This window comes from Haliotis asinina, chromosome 8 (assembly GCF_037392515.1).
Source record: "Haliotis asinina isolate JCU_RB_2024 chromosome 8, JCU_Hal_asi_v2, whole genome shotgun sequence".
In the NCBI taxonomy this organism is placed as follows: domain Eukaryota; kingdom Metazoa; phylum Mollusca; class Gastropoda; order Lepetellida; family Haliotidae; genus Haliotis; species Haliotis asinina.
Genome location: NC_090287.1, coordinates 61536670 through 61556836, shown reverse-complemented (window position 1 = coordinate 61556836; position 20167 = coordinate 61536670). Strand labels below are relative to the sequence as shown.

The 20167-nt window shown below is 38.9% G+C and overlaps 1 protein-coding gene across 2 annotated transcripts in view; it reads left to right on the top strand.

Annotated features, from left to right (window-relative positions):
• The first annotated feature begins 4366 nt into the window (after nucleotides 1-4366).
• Nucleotides 4367-20167, top strand: part of LOC137294671 (autophagy-related protein 2 homolog A-like) — a 67607-nt gene continuing 51806 nt past the window's right edge. For both annotated transcript variants that reach the window (XM_067825741.1, XM_067825740.1), the window contains exons 1-8: nucleotides 4367-4618; nucleotides 9773-9941; nucleotides 12212-12373; nucleotides 16171-16273; nucleotides 17315-17507; nucleotides 18874-19068; nucleotides 19509-19605; nucleotides 19805-19993. In XM_067825741.1, coding sequence (XP_067681842.1) covers nucleotides 4451-4618; nucleotides 9773-9941; nucleotides 12212-12373; nucleotides 16171-16273; nucleotides 17315-17507; nucleotides 18874-19068; nucleotides 19509-19605; nucleotides 19805-19993 — 1276 coding nt within the window. In that variant the 5' untranslated portion in view covers nucleotides 4367-4450. The remainder of the gene's footprint in view (nucleotides 4619-9772; nucleotides 9942-12211; nucleotides 12374-16170; nucleotides 16274-17314; nucleotides 17508-18873; nucleotides 19069-19508; nucleotides 19606-19804; nucleotides 19994-20167) is intronic.

The window sequence follows — 20167 nt, the reverse complement described above, 5'->3', positions numbered from 1 at the left end:
GTTTACTGTGATTCATTTATCATTGATTCAGTTCAACCTTTGTTGAAGCACTTAATCTGCCCCTTGTGAGGTCATCCTAATCTCCGCTCTTCCAGCCTACACACGCACGCACGCACACATACAAACAGAGATGCACACACGAACACGCAGGCGCACACACATTCGCACACGCATGCACACATACAGGCACACGCACACACACACATACAGAGGCATGCACACACACAGGCACACACAGCAGACACACAGAGACCACACACAGAGACCACACACAGAGCACTCACAGAGGTAATATAAATTCCAGTAATTCGTTTAAGGCAGGATTGTAATGTGTTTCTCGGGTCATCTTGGAGTTAATTTCCTGCCAACATCTGCTAATCAGTTTGGAGTTCTACATATCAGTCCAGAATTGACTAAACTGTTGATAGAAGAAAGTTTAGCATATGGAATGTTTGAATGTATTTTTGTCATATTCTGCATTACGAATTCGCAAGATAATGCATTTTACCCACCATTATCTGTTGTAACATGTTTGCTTTTGAGGAAACAATATATTTTTCTTTTTTTTAAAAAAGAAATAACTGCACAGAAATGCCAGTGTGACCAGCTGTATATTTTTATGCACCATCTGGGTTCAGAAATACGTAACACAAGTGTTGTTAGGACTGAATCTTACTACACCACAGGAACAACTCCCAAGAATTCAGACTTGGAGACATGCAGTATCAAGACTGAATTCCAAAACGCCCTAACATTTAGAATGGGTCCCCGTGATCGTCTGCTTACCGTACATAGCTACACTGTAAAATGGTGGTCAGGCACTCAGTTGACTGGGTAGCAACGTATTTACTTCAGTGATGTAGGTCGTTCATGTAAATCACGTGATAGTCTGGTCCAGCATTAAACAAAGAAATCGTGACCCCGAAGGTGGTTCTTGCTGTCTGGGTGAAAATCATTAGGACCCTACTTTTGAAACGTTCATAGCCCTGAGAATTCTTAACTTTGATCGTATCCAATGTGTTAGGAAGTGGGCCTAATAGGCCAGGAGCATTAGACACGGCATTGGAAAAAAAATAGTAGAAAGCTGGATTTTTCAGGAAAGCTTCAGAACATCATTGCCATGTGCAAAGTACAAAGTTAATGACAAAATATCTGTGTGTATAATCATTTTAATGATTTTGGCGGCCATTTTGAAATTGGCGGCCATCTTGGAAATGCCACAAGGTAGAATTTCTCTTTAGTTTACCATTTTTGAAAAAGGTTCGATCTTACACATGATTGTTGTTGAAAAGGATTGACAAACCCTCAATACTATCTAAATATAAAGCTTAGCAACCTAACGGGCTAACGCGAAAAAACATGACTGGCTACGGGCTTGGCATAATGGCTGGTGCTGTTACTAAATGACCAGGTGAGCTACCTGCCTACTGCCACTTCATCTCTGCAGCGCTAAAACCGCAAATGAAGCTAGTCTATATTCACACACACGCACACACGCACGCACGCACGCACGCACGCACACACACATATATTCGGAGACTAAGCATTAGTCTAGTGAGTCTGTTCACTATAATCACAAAAGCCACCTGCTCACTCGGTTCATTCACAAGGGTAGATTCGGTTAAATGAGACAGGTGTCTAGATGAAAGGGAATGCCAGGGTATTGTTTAACGACAATGAACATTGATCCGACACCACATAGACAGTGTTATTTGACAATGAACATTTGTGCGACTCAACATTCACAATATTCAAGAAGCTAAAACAAACGCTCCGACAGAGGATTATCATAGCTTTACCCTCGAGCATAAGCTCAAGTCCGTGAGTGAGTGATATTGTTTAATCCCCAACGATTCTGAAACAGGTCCTGGGCACAACATGGTTTGTAGAACACATGATAACATAATGATTGTTATCCCCTAAATGCATAGACCCGAGGAGATCAGGTGAACTGATCTTCAGCACCCTAGGCTTGCCTGAAGGGGCGATAAACGGGATCGTGCGGTCAGACTCACTGACTTGGCTGACCCAGTTGCGTAGATCGATGTTCATGATCAGACTGGATTGTCTGGTCCAGACTCGATTATTTACAGACCGCCTCTTTACAATTGGAATATAGCTGAATGCTACCTTAAAAACCTACCAACCAACTCGAAACGTGTGACGCAGAATCTGTTGCAGAATCTGTTCCTTAGAACAATCTTCACCCTGCCATAAATGTGTCAGGCTATTCGAAAGACATCCTGTATAATCTGGGGTATTTTATCGTCATTCTTTAGGATAAAACCATGAAATCAATTCGATGAATGCCTTGTCGGAACAGAAGCCCAGATTTTCATATCCCTAACATCACAGAAATTCATGAGAGCCTAGAGAGATAGGAGATTCAGAACCCGACGAAATCTGCTTCATGTAGTGATATGCATTACAGAATGGGCAGGGCGGAAGGGAAAGTAATGTTGAGGGACAATGAGACTGTCTAATCCTTGTACATAGGCCATGATAGTGTAAGCAAAGTCACTGAATGTGTACTGCACTGACCAAGTATATGAGATGATCAGATTTGGAATGAAAATCCATATCCATAGCTTTTGAATTAGCTCCTGATATTTTGTGACGCTGTGTAGCATGCCTTGCTTCAGATTTATTCCCCACCGGCGCACAATCTTTTAGGATAGGACCCTCGGGCAATGACTGGTTCTTTGAGATGAAAACATTTCATAAGTGTGTATTGTGCAACATTCTGGACAGGGGAATACAATGTATTGCAACACAACGGCTTCCTTCCTCTATGTAGTATTCAATTCTTTTATTTTATTTCCCTGTTTAAACACACACCTGAGGTACTAGATGTCATGGCTGCAGTTCCAGTAACGAATTGATGAATGATCTGAGATGTGTATTTTTATGACATATTTCTTTTGTCATATAAGTGTTTATATGAATAAAAAAAGGGAATACTATTTGAGAGAAGATAATGCTGGTAATATTCTCACACCGCAGGCCTTGTAAAAAGATAATACTATATTTTTTAATAGTTTGAAAGTTTTATGTTTATATTACTTGATAGATAGGTCAGCTTTCAGGGACCGACCGAGGGTTTTGAAAATTTAGTGAGGAGCGGACAAGTCACAATTTGCTATGTAAAAATCTGTATGTATAATTTCCAACGGAAATATGAAATAATTGGAATGAAAATAGTTTTAGATCTGTTTTCTCCCCTCTCCAATGACAAAAACGTTGTCTTCCATCAGTCCTGAACACGACGACCCTCTATCAGTCACGTCGCTGCCAACAACGTGTAGTTCGGGTCCATGTCAGTCTCCGTCGGCCATGCAACTATCCACGTAGGGTTGGTATGCTGTAATACAGCGTCTACTCATCAACAGTCTGTCGACTGGTTCTATGACCTTAGGCATTCGTCATTGATGACGTCTTTGTGAGGAATCGTTTTCGGAGGTGTAAGGTGCGCAGAAACCGATCTTCGGTAATGGCAATAACTCTGGGTCTTCTTGATCTTGGTGTGTTCTGCCCAGTTTGTCGGATATGTTGCATCACGTTGGTTACAGTAACATGTGAGCAACCGAAGATTCTTGCAATGAGGGCGTGGATGGCCCTGAGCTGGGCCATTCCGATGGCCTGTTCTCTCTTTGAAGCTGGTGTGGTGTTTCTTTGCGTTTTTCTATTGCAGAGAATGGACATGCCTTTAAATCCATTTTGATAACCGGCATGCGCGCGCAGTTTTCATATCATAACGACTCACATGATTTTGATCTTTTCGCATTTTTACATCTTAACATGCAAACCATGCAATTCAAGTGTTATATCGAAGGTTGCTTCATTCTAACAATGTGCTTTCATTGGTTTGCGGACCTAGAGACTACTTTTCATTCTAACTATTTCATTTTTATACTTGTAAAGTTTCTTTTGGCGGTTAGTATATATTCGCAACACAACCAGGTTGACATGTAAGTGATCCTTCCTCGGTGGTTCAACTTTGTTAATTCAAACGCTTGAACTTTCCAAAAAATACATTTTGGGGAACTGAGGTTCGACTATTTTGACCAAACACACTTAGAACGGCAGGGAACTATTATTTCTTGATATTACTTAATGTTTCTAGTACAGGCCATATTTCAAGAAATAAGTGCCATTATTAACTGAATTATCAGTTACCAATATGATCTTAGCTTCCATGGAATTAGTTTTTATTACATTTGGCGAAAAAAGACGCCCATGTCCAAAATACTTGGTATAATATTAAAGATACGTTCTAAAATTTAAAATTCGCGCTCAGCATACTCGCGTGTGTTCGACAACATAAATCATTATCTCCCTTGAAAATACTCGCGCTAGTCCCGTTACAAGGAAAATGGCGTAGTTTTGTTTTGATTCGCGAGACTGTACTTTGTTTTCATCATAACTGTACAGCTCTTACCAGGGAATCAAGATGCCTTGGTACAAATTAATTCCAGAGTCTTGGAAAAAGAGAGCATGTAGATATCTTCTCCAAAGATATGTTGGTCATTTCTTGAAAGAAAAGCTGTCTTTGGATCAGCTGAGCGTTGATTTGTACAGTGGAAAAGGTGTCATCAAAGAGCTAAATTTAGATGTCGAGGTAAGATAATGAGAAAACTATCAAGGGCAGTTTTCCTGATTTTATGTCAAGACATATCCCGTTTGATTTCACTCGTACAACCAATACAGTTGACAATAACAACAAAATCGTATCACATCAGTACTCGACCTTTAGCTTCGTTTGTTTACTTTTGTGTCATGGCTCTTGCGGAGTAATATGTAATATATTCTCTTTGTTTCCAACATTATTTCGCCTTAGACAAGTTGTAGTCTCAACACGATCATAACTAATGACTATTGGAATATATTATTCGTAGTTTTGTTGCAAAATTAAGCAATGCCAGGAAGAAAATAAAAGTGTTGTGACGAAGGCCAGAAAGTGACATATTGCCAATATGTCACGAATCTTTTGTTCTGAAACATGTTAAAATAACGTGATTATTAAACAGCTAGTTGATAAATGCACTATATGTCATTATTTTCATCTCAGAATAGTAACATACGTCATCTTTTTTATGTTGTGGTTTGATTGCAACTTGCCAGCAGTAATGTCTATGCTGTTACCCCACAAATTCAAATTTTGTTGAATTAAGATTTTGTGTTCTTGAAATGTGCATTTTTTACCATGAATAACGGTTAAAATAGTAAGGGTATTAAAGCTGTCAAGCCAGTTCCTGCCAAAAATGTTTTTATCAGCATATTATGTGTATATTTTCTGATTTGAATAAACAATGATGCAAACAAGTATTTACATCATGAAATGGATTATAAAGAGATTCAGTATAATGCATGTAAATGTATGTGAACCTTTGATAGCCAGCTATGCTGACACAGATGACTGACTCTGTGAACAAAGAAAACAAAGGGAATGTCTCAACTGTCCTACTGAATAATGTTGACAGTTTGTTTTACCTGCTTACTCTTCATCATGTTTATCATGTGCTATTTATGCAAGTAAGCATGGACAAAACGTAAATAGTTTCCGTAAAAAAAATATGAATGAATTTAGGGGATACATCAGATTAATGTTGGGTACTTTTATGGTATGTACATCTATAAGTCTTTCCACATCATTATCATAGAATCGTCATGATATGGCTGTTGTGACATTAAATCTTAACTCACTTACTCATTATCTTAGAAAATTTAAGTGAGTAATGCATACAGTTTGATCTCATAAAGGCATCCTCCCCAGCAAACTCTCATCATGACTAATCAGTCTGACTGTACAAGCTGTATGTCATTGTGACCCAGTGATACCAAGGTCATGAATCTCACGTGTCATCAGAACTACTTCCTCAGTGATAATGCTGGAAAATTGATATAATGGAAAGCAACATGACAGACACTAGTAGCTGTATGTCACTGTGACCCAGTCATATCATATCATATATCATGAATCTCTAACTTCATCAAAACTAATTTCTTATGTGTTAATTGCTGTCATTGAAACATTATATGCTGAAAAACTAAAACATGCTAAGTATATGTATGGAAGTTAGGCATGCTGGTTTAAGAGAGGCTCAATCCCAGATCCCTATGCTTGTAAGTAAGAGTTGATTAAGAAGGAGATTATGTGTTTACATAACAGTGTGTCATGCATGATCTGGCTGATTGTGTCATGCTTTTACTGCATGACAAGTTGTTCATGCCATTGACCACTGGTTTATCTGGATTTCTATAAAACATAGTGTAGTCCTGTTTATATCATGATCAACTGGCATGCCCCATATCATTGTTATGCAACAATACAAGTCTTTATTACTTACAAGAGTGGAAATACATGTATTGGGGCTCATATTTTTTATACAATGACTGGGGGCAAAAATTTCACCTTGTCTTAGTGATGTGATGCCATGAACAACACTATGACGTTACATGTCCCCTGCTGCGTTGCGTTCTACATGCAGCAACAGCTGGTAGCCAGCCTATGTTTGAAAGTAGATTTGGGTTTATTTTCCTCAATTCGACTTCAGTAATAAACAGAATATCACATTCATGCCCATAACATACTATGTTTATGACACTCATGTCTAAATATCAGTGTATCCCCCACTCTTTCTCGAGAAATACCAACATTTAGGCACTCAAATCATAAGTACAGTATGACATGGGCACTCATATACTAGTAATATCCTCTCTATATGTAGTCATTCTCTCAAATACAGACCACAAACTAGATTCTTATTGCCATTATTAAGTCTAATTGATATGGATCTGAAATGCTCTAGTAATACTGGACAGACATTTTAAAACTGTGTTGTTGATTATGCCAATATCCCAGTATACCAAGTGATTACTGCTGCACATCACTGATGAATTCTCTGACATATTCTCATTTCAAGCACTGCAACAACTAATCTCGTCAGTATTTTTATTCCACAAAAACTGTTTAGGCCTATGTCCATTTGGATGACATGTTTCTGGCTTGTTGACAGGTCCGTATCAGTGTTCACGATGGTGTTTCAAAGTAACAGGTCATTGGGTCCTGTAAGTTTCAGATGTCTGTGTTACCCACTGAAAAATCACAGGACCCACAGAATTAAGTTAAATAAACATTTTAGATTTAACATTTCTTATAATTGGCATTGAAATTATAAACATTATATGATAAACATTAGATTTCTAAACAGCAAACAAGTGTCACATGCCGCAAATAACAACTTCACACAAAGACATTGTGAAATGTTCAGGCAGACACTGGGACTGGCGGTTGATGATTTCTATCTGACCACTGGCGACATCTGCCAAATTTGTCAGAGGGTGAGACGCAATTCGTGACCACTGCCCTATGTCATGGCAGGTCTACAACAAATCACCCAGACCTTGATTCGATTTTCATCATTGGACCCTCAATTCGATCATTTTCAATTTGATTTTGGATACAACTAAATCACCGCTAGAGTTATGTCGTTTCAGTCTGTTTAATAAATCAGTACATATTATGTAAACACGAGACCTGGATTCCTGAACACATAACTGCAAGAACAGTTGACCTGGACCCATAAACTAACCCACAAACTATGTTATCATCCAAAGTTGGATTTCCTGTTATACCCACTGGCATTCAAATTGCTGTGCTCATGTTTGTCTCTGAGAATAGTTTGATGATGCACAAAAATATGTTTTAAACCATTAGAGTAGGTGGAATTTATCTCATTTACCACTAAATGAATCAAAGTCAGTATTATCTGTATAAATTTTAGTCTTGCCACCAGGGCATACTGAAGATATTTCTTCCATGCCATTTCAGTATTTAACACAAATTAAGCACAATTTTTATCTCTCAGTTCATATTTCAGGGCAGTTTCTAAACTTTCAGATAATGGTTTACTCAAAGTAAGGATATTGCCATCACACAGTAAACTGTTCAAATCATAACTGGTCTTGTTCATGACATTGTCACTTTGATATAAATTCTTGTGGAAGATTTTTGTTTCTCCATAGTTTGACTCTCCTAAGTGAAAACAACTCCATTGGGCTTTTTGATATGAGTTATTACTTTGCATACAAAATTTTTCATATGTAGACACCAAAAATACCTTGTTACTTTTTCTCCATTTTAAACCCATCATGATCTTTAAAAAAATACCTTCCATTTTACGTTTTCTCATGTCTTCTGTTTCATGTTTAATTGTTCTAACAATCTGACATTGATATTAAAGTCACTATTAAGTCTTTCTATCATTTCTATTAGTATGTTTTCTTTCTTATTTTGTTCCCTTTTTAATATGAAGAAATTGTGTTACTTCTTACTTCCATTAACACTAAATAATTATCAACTACCTTGACATCTGTAGAAAATGTTTCAAAGAATCTTGTTCATGCTATCAGACCAGTGGACACAAACAGTTTTGTCACATGTATATAGTATTTATTGATGTGTGCATGAATTTTTATTGAAATGAGGATTCAAATTGACTTCCAGATTGATCAGCCACTCTCCTTCCTCTGCATGTATACTGATAAGGATTCATGTGTACAAGAATACATTTTATTACTCCTCCATTGACGATATCACTGTTTAATAATTTTACATTGTTATTATACATTGTAAAATAACATCAGGTTATGCTGTACGTATGAAGTCAAAGAGACTCACAGTTATGACATCACAATGCTAATACCTCTGTCACTATAGTGTTAGACCTGGCTTGACTTGCTTAAAGCTGACCATACTCATTGAATTCTTAGGAAAGAAGTCCTTCGCTTAATATCATTTTGCTAGTGTTGGGAGAGTACTAAATAAAATACTAAACCATGTCCCGTATAGTACTATATTTATGAAACGTGTCAATAGTATCGGTATCTTACTCACTTTCGTTTGTTAGATACCTAACCATTCACTCATTTCATAAATATGGTATTACACAGGTTATCATTTAGTATTCTCTGTATGTCTTCTTGTAGCAAAGTGTAAAAGAATTGATTCATTGTTAAATAGATAACCCTTCACAAAGTACCACATCAGCCAGTAGATAAGCTGGCCAGTATCCTGTCTGTTGAAGTAATGAACATTGCTTAAGGTTAAGGTTAAGTAGTTGTCTGTGCTGAAAGCTGTAGTTTCAGCGACGTTTACAAGATATCTATGGCATAGTGATACTCACCAGGTAATGCTATAAGGTGGGTGTAGATTGGAAAGGTTCAAGCCATTATGGTAGTAATTTCTCTCAAATGGTTTGGCCCTCAATAGTGGCCCATCTCTATTGATCTGACAAATAGTGACATTGATGCAGCCCTGTTGCTGTATCAGATTGTCACACCTGTCATAATATTGGAATGAAATGGATGGTGGATAATATGTTCATCGATAACAAAACTTCATAATTTGTTAATAATTGTGTTCATATATTTTGGCAAATAGTTCAAAACGTGTTTACAAATTTCCCTCACTCTTTAACATGCAACATCATTACAGGTTGATGTTATAGTCTCTGACATCACTGCAGTGATACTGTGTCACTCTTGCTGTATGACTGTTGCAGTTGTGAAAGGGGAATAAATTCACATTTTGTTAGACTATGACACCCTATTTTGATGTTTTGTTTTTGGTGATAGCTTTGACTCATGGTACTCAAACATATGTGCAAATAATGACATTTGACATTATTGAGGAGAAACTGCTAACAACGCTGTTTTATTTGAATTTTGGTATCTAGCTGTTCTTAGTATTAATGACTTTTTTTAATGACAGGCACTCAACGAGGCACTGGAGAGTGTCAACATCCCCCTTGAAATCGTGGATGGATTTATTGGCAGTATCTCAGTCTCCATCCCATGGACCTCGCTGCTAACAGACAGCACCACAGTAGAGGTCACTGGCCTCGAGCTCACAATACAACCCAAACAATGGGATGACAGTGGTAATGACCTAATGCCTATTGAGACTTTTAGTAGTTGCTGTTAAGGTGCCAGCTGCTGAACCATACCGTAGTTCCTCTATTTGATGCCTTGTCACCTGAGTACACAGGATGTATACTTGGGGCCTCTTGCACAAAGCAGTCTTAGCGCTGTGATGATCATGAGTCCCATGCTCTAACAGAGGTCTAAGAAGATATTAGCTCAGTAGTCACTTTGTGCATGTGGCCACAGTGCATATGCTCAGGACCAGAGTAGACTAAGTCTTCATCAGGCCATAATTGCCACAAAAAGGCGACTGTGCTTGTCGTAAGATGTGACTAACAGGATTGGGTGGTCAGACTTGCTGACTTGGTTGACACATCATCAGTTCCCAATTGGGTGACACATGTTCCCAGTTCCCAATAAATTCTCATGCGTTGATCACGGTATTGTGTGATCTAGACTCAATTATTTACAGACTGCTGAAATACAGCTGTGATATTGCTTTGTGTGGCATAAAACTAAACTCGCTCACCGATATACTCTGTCCAGACATTAGAAACTGGGTCTTTTTGGATGATGGGTCTCTGACAGAACCTAAGGTACATCTTTTGATGAAATCACATGAATGATATGTAATTATTACTCCTTTTGCTTCTAGTATCCTTCTCTTCTGATATAGTCTTGGATTCTGTAACATGTATATTGCCACAGTTACCATTAAGCAGAATACATCATATCTAATAGTAGACAGTCAGTGTAACACTGAAAGATACAAGCAGGACAGTTTGTGCCAATTTTTTCTACTGTTGTTTAACAGGGGAAATATGGTAATTTGATTGTTCTTCAAAGCCACTACTGTATATATATATATATGCCAGTGGCCTAAACCCATGGACATTATTTATGTTTTCAGTGTTTCTTCCTTAAACATACAAGGAATCTGATCATTGATTATTGTCCTGTTTTAGGCAAATTCCTTGGTATTGAAACCCCAGATAGTATTTCTCCGTTTTAAATTCTAGTAGGAGAGCACTTTTTAGTCTGAAATTTTATATTTACATGATCTCAGATGTTTGCTATCACCCGTCCAGTCATTGTGGTTCACATATGTACTGGAAGTCAGAGTTTTCAACCATGTCTTCACCCCCTTCGATTTTTATTTAAATCCTCAGGGTGTGTGCTTGAAAGAATGAGTGTCATGACATTAGTTTTACGCATCTTTTAGCAATATTCCAGCAATATCATGGCAGGGAATACCCAAAATCAGCTTCCAACATTTTAACCATTGCACCCAAGGCCCTATTTCACAAAGCTCTCAGAAGCCTAAGACCTTGTAACTTTTCTCGTAGCATTCATACCTCCTATGTTATAACATAGGAAGTACAAATACTACGAGAAACGTTACAAGATCTTAAGCTTGCAAGAGCATAGTAAAACAGTGAGTGAGTGAGTTTAGTTTTATGCTGCACTCAGCAATATTCCAGCTATGAAACAGGGCCCAGTTCCGGCGTGATGAAGAGATGCTTTTACTACTAGGTGGCCCAAAAGAGATCACTTGATATATCAGTATCAAGTTTACATTTAACATGTTTGAAAATGTGTAACCTACTGATAAAATATATTATTAGTTTCCTTCCCTACCTTGACAAGTTAATATTCTTAACTGGCCTGAAAAAAATTTAAAAAGACTCAGTCCAGGCAAACATGAGGTTGATTTGTGCTATTTCTTGTGACTACACTAACTACTAACAAAGTCATGGTTTAACCACATGCCACACAGAAACAACAACGCCCTGCTTTGAGCGTTATAATCATGGTTATATGTCTGAAACCAGTTTGTTATACTCACATCTAGTTCCTGAAATGAACATATATTACAGAATGCAAGGTTCATAAAGAATAATGATAAATTGTAATGAAAAGGTGCCTAGAGACTTTCTTTGGTTTTATGTAACTGTGGTAATGTAGTATTGCCATATATTCTGGACTTGCATGGGCTTTCTTGGATAAATTGTTTCAAGGCTTGCAGGACAGGCCATTCTTTGTTCTGGGTTAACATGGCTAGTACTTATCATAAGAAGATGAGCTCTGCCAATGTCTGAGCCGAATTCAGTTTTTTCCATGTTACCAGAACAGGTTTAGACCTAAGTAATTTTAAACCATAAATCTGGAAATTTATAACCAGCCTTGAGGAATTTGTTGAAGCCCTGGCTTACTAGGATGTGTTTAGTCCTAACCCTGACATAATCACATTGAAATCTTGGTATAAGACACTGTGATGTATTTGAAGGAGACAGCCTGGACACACTCTCCATGTTGAACAGCATGCACATGACATCCAGCATGCAGCTAGCTCAGGAAGTCCTCAAATCTGAGAAGCTGACAGAAGAAGCATCAGATGAAACCACGGGCTTTGAGGGAGTGCAGATGTTTGCCCAGACCATTGATGCAGGTTAGTGGATGCCATGGGTTGAAACGGCTTCAGATTTGAGGGAGTGCAGATGTTTGCCCAGACCATTGATGCAGGTTAGTGGATGCCATGGGTTGAAACGGCTTCAGATTTGAGGGAGTGCAGATGTTTGCCCAGACCATTGATGCAGGTTAGTGGATGCCATGGGTTGAAACGGCTTCAGATTTGAGGGAGTGCAGATGTTTGCCCAGACCATTGATGCAGGTTAGTGGATGCCATGGGTTGAAACGGCTTCAGATTTGAGGGAGTGCAGATGTTTGCCCAGACCATTGATGCAGGTTAGTGGATGCCATGGGTTGAAACGGCTTCAGATTTGAGGGAGTGCAGATGTTTGCCCAGACCATTGATGCAGGTTAGTGGATGCCATGGGTTGAAACGGCTTCAGATTTGAGGGAGTGCAGATGTTTGCCCAGACCATTGATGCAGGTTAGTGGATGCCATGGGTTGAAACGGCTTCAGATTTGAGGGAGTGCAGATGTTTGCCCAGACCATTGATGCAGGTTAGTGGATGCCATGGGTTGAAACAGCTTCAGATTTGAGGGAGTGCAGATGTTTGCCCAGACCATTGATGCAGGTTAGTGGATGCCATGGGTTGAAACGGCTTCAGATTTGAGGGAGTGATTTGAGGGAGTGCAGATGTTTGCACAGACCATTGATGCAGGTTAGTGGATGCCATGGGTTGAAACGGCTTCAGATTTGAGGGAGTGCAGATGTTTGCCCAGACCATTGATGCAGGTTAGTGGATGCCATGGGTTGAAACGGCTTCAGATTTGAGGGAGTGCAGATGTTTGCCCAGACCATTGATGCAGGTTAGTGGATGCCATGGGTTGAAACAGCTTCAGATTTGAGGGAGTGCAGATGTTTGCCCAGACCATTGATGCAGGTTAGTGGATGCCATGGGTTGAAACGGCTTCAGATTTGAGGGAGTGCAGATGTTTGCCCAGACCATTGATGCAGGTTAGTGGATGCCATGGGTTGAAACGGCTTCAGATTTGACATCCTGGATTTGTTGGTCAGACTTAATCGACATGGCATGTAGCTAATAATTATAATTCTAAATGTGAATTGCTCATAATATCAATCATTGGTTTGGCCTGGTCCAAACTTGATTACTTACTAAACACTGTCTTTTTTTAAAAAAGTCTAATGCTTCAGTTCAGTTGACTGCCTCACTATACAATGCGAATAGCAGCAAATATCAATAACTGCATTGAAATAGGTGAAAAATAAATATAGTTAGTAAAATCTACAACTGCCATATGTAATGTGTTTGTTGTGGCAGTCTGTCAAATGTCAGTGTCACTTTTATTGTGCTAATGGCATTCTCCTGAAATAATGTGTGTAATTCAATATGGAAAATGTTTGCAATATTGTATATCGACTTCATATTTGTTGCCCCAATTAAGCTTGCAAATAAAAATTTTCTTTTGTTATCAGTATGAGTGTAAAAGTCACTGTCATTATTGGTCACTGTGAATCCTGCGACAAATGTCTTATATCAATATTATCTTGAAAATATTATCTTAGATTTTCTAACTAAACTAAACACATATGTATACATATTCATACGGGGAAAGGTATTGGTTGGTTAGGGGACGTTCATAATTTATGGCAATTAGTGGCTTGTGTGGGTGTGTGGTGAGTAGAGAGTGTGATTATTTTAAGGTGGCGTCGCCCATCTTGTTCTAGGGAGGTAGGAAGGTCAACAGTTTTGTACACATGGACTAGGTTGGAGTCAGCAGTTTTGTGAATAAAACTATTAAATTATTATGCTTAAAAATTATGGGAAGGAGGGTGTCAATGATTTTATAATTTATTTTCAGGAGTAAGTTGCCCAAGTTAACATGTTCAATGTGTGTCACTCGAGTGACTGCTTATGTGGCTTGTAAACGGTGCTCCAAACATGCTGAATCTTGAGCATGTGACAGTCTAAGTAAACTTAGTCTCAGTACTTTTCGTTACACTCCACCACTGAGTCTAAAGAAAACCTCATGGGAACACAGCTTACCAAATCGCGAAAGTGGACATTCGCACATAACTTTTGAACTTTTTATCTCGAACAATTCCGAATGGTATTTAGCTTACACTCGCTTCCGCGTCATGCACACAGCGTACGTACAACCATGACAATGACAAGTATACTGTCACTCAAAATATTGTTTTTGGCAATATTCAAGGATGTTATCTTGCGGAAATATTAGCTAATGGTAACCATGTGAACAGAAACCCCAAAGCATATATACTGCAGGTCAAATAACTGTGTTATATGCAGATTTTTGTTCGTGGAGAGATCTGTGTCAGTGACCTGAATATTTTGAAAGTCCCTCCGATCCCTAAGTAATAGCCGTTGTCTGATTGTTTAAATCTATTTAACCGTATTGCATGTGATTGGGTGGTCATTGGTTGCTGAAAGGTTACCTGACCCGACCTTCTACTAGGTTTTGTTAGACTCAGCGGTGGAGTGTAACGAAATACACTGAGACTAAGTTTACTTAGACTGACTCAGCGGTGGAGTGTAGCGAAATACACTGAGACTAAGTTTACTTAGACTGACTCAGCGGTGGAGTGTAGCGAAATACACTGAGACTAAGTTTACTTAGACTGACTCAGCGGTGGAGTGTAGCGAAATACACTGAGACTAAGTTTACTTAGACTGACTCAGCGGTGGAGTGTAGCGAAATACATTGAGACTAAGTTTACTTAGACTGACTCAGCGGTGGAGTGTAACGAAATACACTGAGACTAAGTTTACTTAGACTGACTCAGCGGTGGAGTGTAGCGAAATACACTGAGACTAAGTTTACTTAGACTGACTCAGCGGTGGAGCGTAACGAAATACACTGAGACTAAGTTTACTTAGACTGACTCAGCGGTGGAGCGTAACGGAGTACACTGAGACTAAGTTTACTTAGACTGACTCAGCGGTGGAGCGTAACGGAGTACACTGAGACTAAGTTTACTTAGACTGACTCAGCGGTGGAGCGTAACGGAGTACACTGAGACTAAGTTTACTTAGACTGACTCAGCGGTGGAGCGTAACGGAGTACACTGAGACTAAGTTTACTTAGACTGACTCAGCGGTGGAGTGTAACGAAATACACTGAGACTAAGTTTACTTAGACTGAGTATGTGAAGAACACAGATTTCTGATTGGTTACTGTTAACTCCCTGTTAGTCATTTTTTCTGTCATTCAAAGTTGTAATTGTAATTGGTAGTGGAAGTATCTGTCATGTGTAAAATGATGGAGTAGGCAGACACTACATGTGATTATCAGGGATTTACCTTGAGTCCTGTATTGGAGGGTCCTTTGGATGCATGCTCATAAAAGGACAAGAAAATGGGGTCATAGACACTTAAATATCATTATTAATTCTGTTATTGTATTGTGTATCATGATCAACACATAAATTGTTGCAGTAATGAATACCATATACCAACTAGTATTAAATTCAGTGAGAACTTATTGTTAGTAGATTAGATTATATTTTTGTAAAATATTTGGACTTTTTCTGTGCCCCTCTGGATGAACTGATAAATTTCTGTGCATCCACAGTCGATTTTTATGTGTATAGGATGCAAGAATTCACACCCAGTAAATCCCTGGATTATATTCGCAGGTTTATGTTTTGCTCCAGTGCATCAAAATTGAAGAGAAAAAATAGTTATGTTGTTTCTGATATTAAATAATACATTGACTGTTGTTACTATTGTCTGATTGAGAATGGCAATACTGCTGGATACTATATTAGTGGTTCATGTAGATGACTGTATGTTCCAGTTCTGTCCAGGATAAAGATGTCCTTCGTGGAGACCACCATCAGGCTAGAGCATCTCCACAAGGGTGCAGACAGAGGAGTTGCTCTGGAGCTCAAGGTTGAAAGGTATGCTGTTGCCTGCATGTGTAGTATGTGAGAACCAGAGATAATTCAGTCTTATTGACTGATCCTGGCAATAACTGACTAGACAGTTACTATGGTTACATGGACATGTCACATTTTGGTAAAAATTGTCATTGTCACTATATGGTTCCATTGTCAGTGAGTGAGTGAGTGAGTGAGTGAGTTTAGTTTTATACTGCAGCAATATTCCAGCTTTTACGGCAGCGGTATGTAAGTAATCTAGTCTGGACCAGACAATCCAGTGATCAACAGCATGAGCATCAATCTGCACAGTTGGGATATGATGGCATGTGTCCACCAAGTCAGCAAACCTGACCACCCAATCCTTTTAGTCCCCACTTACAATAAGCTTAGTTGCCATTTCTGAGTGAGTGAGTGAGTGAGTGAGTGAGTGGGGTTTCGTGCCACTTTTAGCAATATTCCAGCAATATTATGGTGGAGTACACCACAAATGGACTTCACACATTGTACCCATGTGGGAACCAGTTTCTTCAGTTTGACAAGCGGATACTTTAACCATTAGAACTACCCCACTGTCCCCCATTTTCAGTGAATGTTTTTATGCATATCTGTTTTCTTTGATTGGCAGTCCAGAAGTTGGGTAGACACCGACATTAGAATCTATTTTGAAATGTGACCTGTACAAAACAAAGAAGTTGCATATCCAAAAAGTATCCCCATCCTACATATCTGTTTGTTAAGTTGATAAACATGTTACAATGATGCCATGCTTGCCACATGAAAGTTTAAAGAGTTAAAAAAGCCATACTCCCTTCATGAAAAAAAGCCATACTCCCTTCATGAAATTTGTGCCAATTCTACAGTCCCATGGTGTTGAAAGGTTCTATGCTGTTGAAGGTTATTGAATGTGAAACAAAAGAAATATTGGTGTGGCTGCGTTTGAGATTTTGGGAAGAATATTTTGGATGATCGAGTTTGAACATCCTGGAACAGTCGATAATGCCCTTTGTCAAACTGCTTGAAATATATCTATATAGGTTTGCTTTCATTGTCTGTTGTCAGGATGGAATATTTTGACGACATTGCCACTGAGCAGGATGGTAGTCCTGTTGATGATCCAGTAGGAAGTTTGTCTGAGCCAGCTGGCATTGCTCACAAGAACATCCATATTATGGGGGTGTCACTGTTCTTTGATGAGTTCTTCAGAGACCCCTGCCAGCACCAAGGGCCCGACTCACCTGAGCTGTCACCAAGAGTAAGACATTCAAGCAAATGTATATGCTGAATGAGTGTTGTGAGAAACAATAGTGAGCGATATAACAACATTCCACAGATAATGTTATTCTACAGTAAATCTGGAAAACACAGACTGTTCACATTAACCTGTCATGAAGCAGATTTCTCAAGATCAGGAGAACTAGTAAACAGAATGGCAACTTTTATTTGAGATTGTGCAATGACATAATATTTTTATTCCAAATATGCAAAACGGAGAAAGTGAGTGAGTGAGGTCTGTTTTCCGCTGCACCCAGCAATATTCCGGCTATATGGTGGTCTTCTGTAAATAATGGAGTCTGGACTTGACAATCCAGTGATCAACAGCATGAGCACCTATCTAAGCAAGTGGTATACAATGACATGTCAAAATGAAGAAAGGAAATTCAAAAATGTCGAATAGTTGTTCAAGATTGGACTCTGGAAAAAAATTTTTCCTTTGCATCTGTTAATCCCATGGAAGGAAAGAGACAAATAGACAAATTTTGGCATTCATGATCACTCAACCTTTAACTGTTGTTGTATATGCCCTGAAATAACCTTCACAAGGTTTCATTATTACAAAATACATTTACACTTTTGATTGATCATCTTTCTTTCAGTATCTGTCATGTGATCTTGTGTCATGTGTCCTCAGATACTTGTGTAGCAGTAGAAAGCACTAAGATCAGTTATAACAGACTGCATCTTCATGGAAGCTTTCGTTTATTGGTACCTATGAATATCCATGTTGATATTGATCTTCAGCAAACAATCTTCAGAAAAGATGTGACTAACAGAATCGGGTGGTCACCCTTCCAACATGTCATCATATTCCATTTGTTTAGATCAACATCAATTATTATAGTTTCTGGAACGACAAGTTTTCTTAGCTGTTGGGAGTCATGTTGATTCATGGGAGTTAGGTCCCTTGTGGACCAGATGCTTGGAATAAGCGTGAAATGTGTGCAATGTGGTCCTTGCCAATTTTCCAAGTCATGGTGTACTCTGATGCATCTGTGATGCCAGTGTGTACAGGTGAAAGGGGGAAAGTCTGTGTTGTTATGATTGTGAGATCTGCGATCATTGGCCCCATGAGAGGATTGAAGGACTTCTGTGTTATGTAATGTGTGAATGTTATATAATGTGCGAATTCAAAATGCAAATTGACTGGAATCTGGTCTCATGGTGTTCCTCGATCTTGGAAACATTACCGTTTCTGAAATGTAAAGTTTCATTTTGTGCAAGATGCAAGGCATGTTTGGCCCTACATTATTACACAGAAGCTAACAAATATAAGAAATGTGATGTATCTCAGTACTTTCAGTTGTTCACTTGGTAATTGTCAATGTTATTTCGTATTTTAGCTGTACGATTCTACAGTGAGTTCAATGTACAAGAGCACAGCGGAGAATTTGGTCAGCCAAAGTATCACCACACAGCCTAAGTCTCTGGGGGCATCCCTTGTGTCTGGATCTCAGCCCATTCAGGTGGCAGTGTTCTCTGGCAGACAGGAACTCAAGGCCAAGCTCAAACAAGTGGACACACTACCTGGACCAAAGGTATCAGTTGTTGAGTAGTATGTGTTATGTGTGTACACCAAAACCTTGTGGATAAGGACTTGTTGAGCAGGAAACTGTACTATTCAGAATATTGCTGCTGAAAAGATTATTTTGTATCCATCATTTGTAATCTTGCAGATTTCACATGGAGTGCTATCATCAGTATTAATGGGTCCCAGTGTAGCAATGTAGCCTTAGAGGACAGGGCCCAGAACCAAAAAAAGTTCGTAATTGTGACATTCCTAGGCCTATGACAAACTAAAGAGTCACGACTGGTCATAAGGCTACCAATATTTTGCAGATCAGGAAAATGTAAGAGAACCTTTATGCTAATCTTTAGCTGCATCATGTTTAGCACAGCTCTTTAAGTCTGTTCAAGTTGTCAACATATGTCACATCATCACATTCCAGCTGAATTAATGATTGCAAATATATTTCAGCTTGAGCTTGACTGTCAGCTTGGAGCCCTTCATTTGTTGTTATCACCCAGACAGCTCCATGGGATTCTAGAGATATTCAGTGGTCTTGCTTCCCCAGGTGAGTGACCATGACAGGTCCACTTACTTTGTTTCTGTTCCTCACTGTGTTATGAAATTGAAAGAGGTTTGCAATGAAACAAATTACTGACATCAGGCAACTGCATAATTATAAATAATAACTTTATTCTGAAGAGATACATGTTTACATTGAAAATTATGTTTTAACCTTCTGGTGGATGCCCCTGTGTATCTTTCAGCTAACAGTGATGATTCCAATGGCAAGAAACGGTCCAGCAAAGACAAGCCTATGAAGGCTGCTGACTTCCAGCGAGTGGAGTATGAGCTACAGCGCCATCTACAGACCGGGAGGATGGAGCATCACCTGGCCCATCTGGCACCACAAACACCAGTGTTCATGCAGGAGGACATCATGATGGAATCTATAGGTGAGAATCATACAGTAATCTGTAACCATAGAAGTCAATTTTTATTTCATTTTACGATTTTCGAACCCTTGTTCATACTGTTAAAAACCTACCTTTGCTTGTTTCATCAAGCCAGTATGGTAATATGCTCATTTTTTGGGCCAATGAAAACTTTCAAATGGACCATCCTTTGAG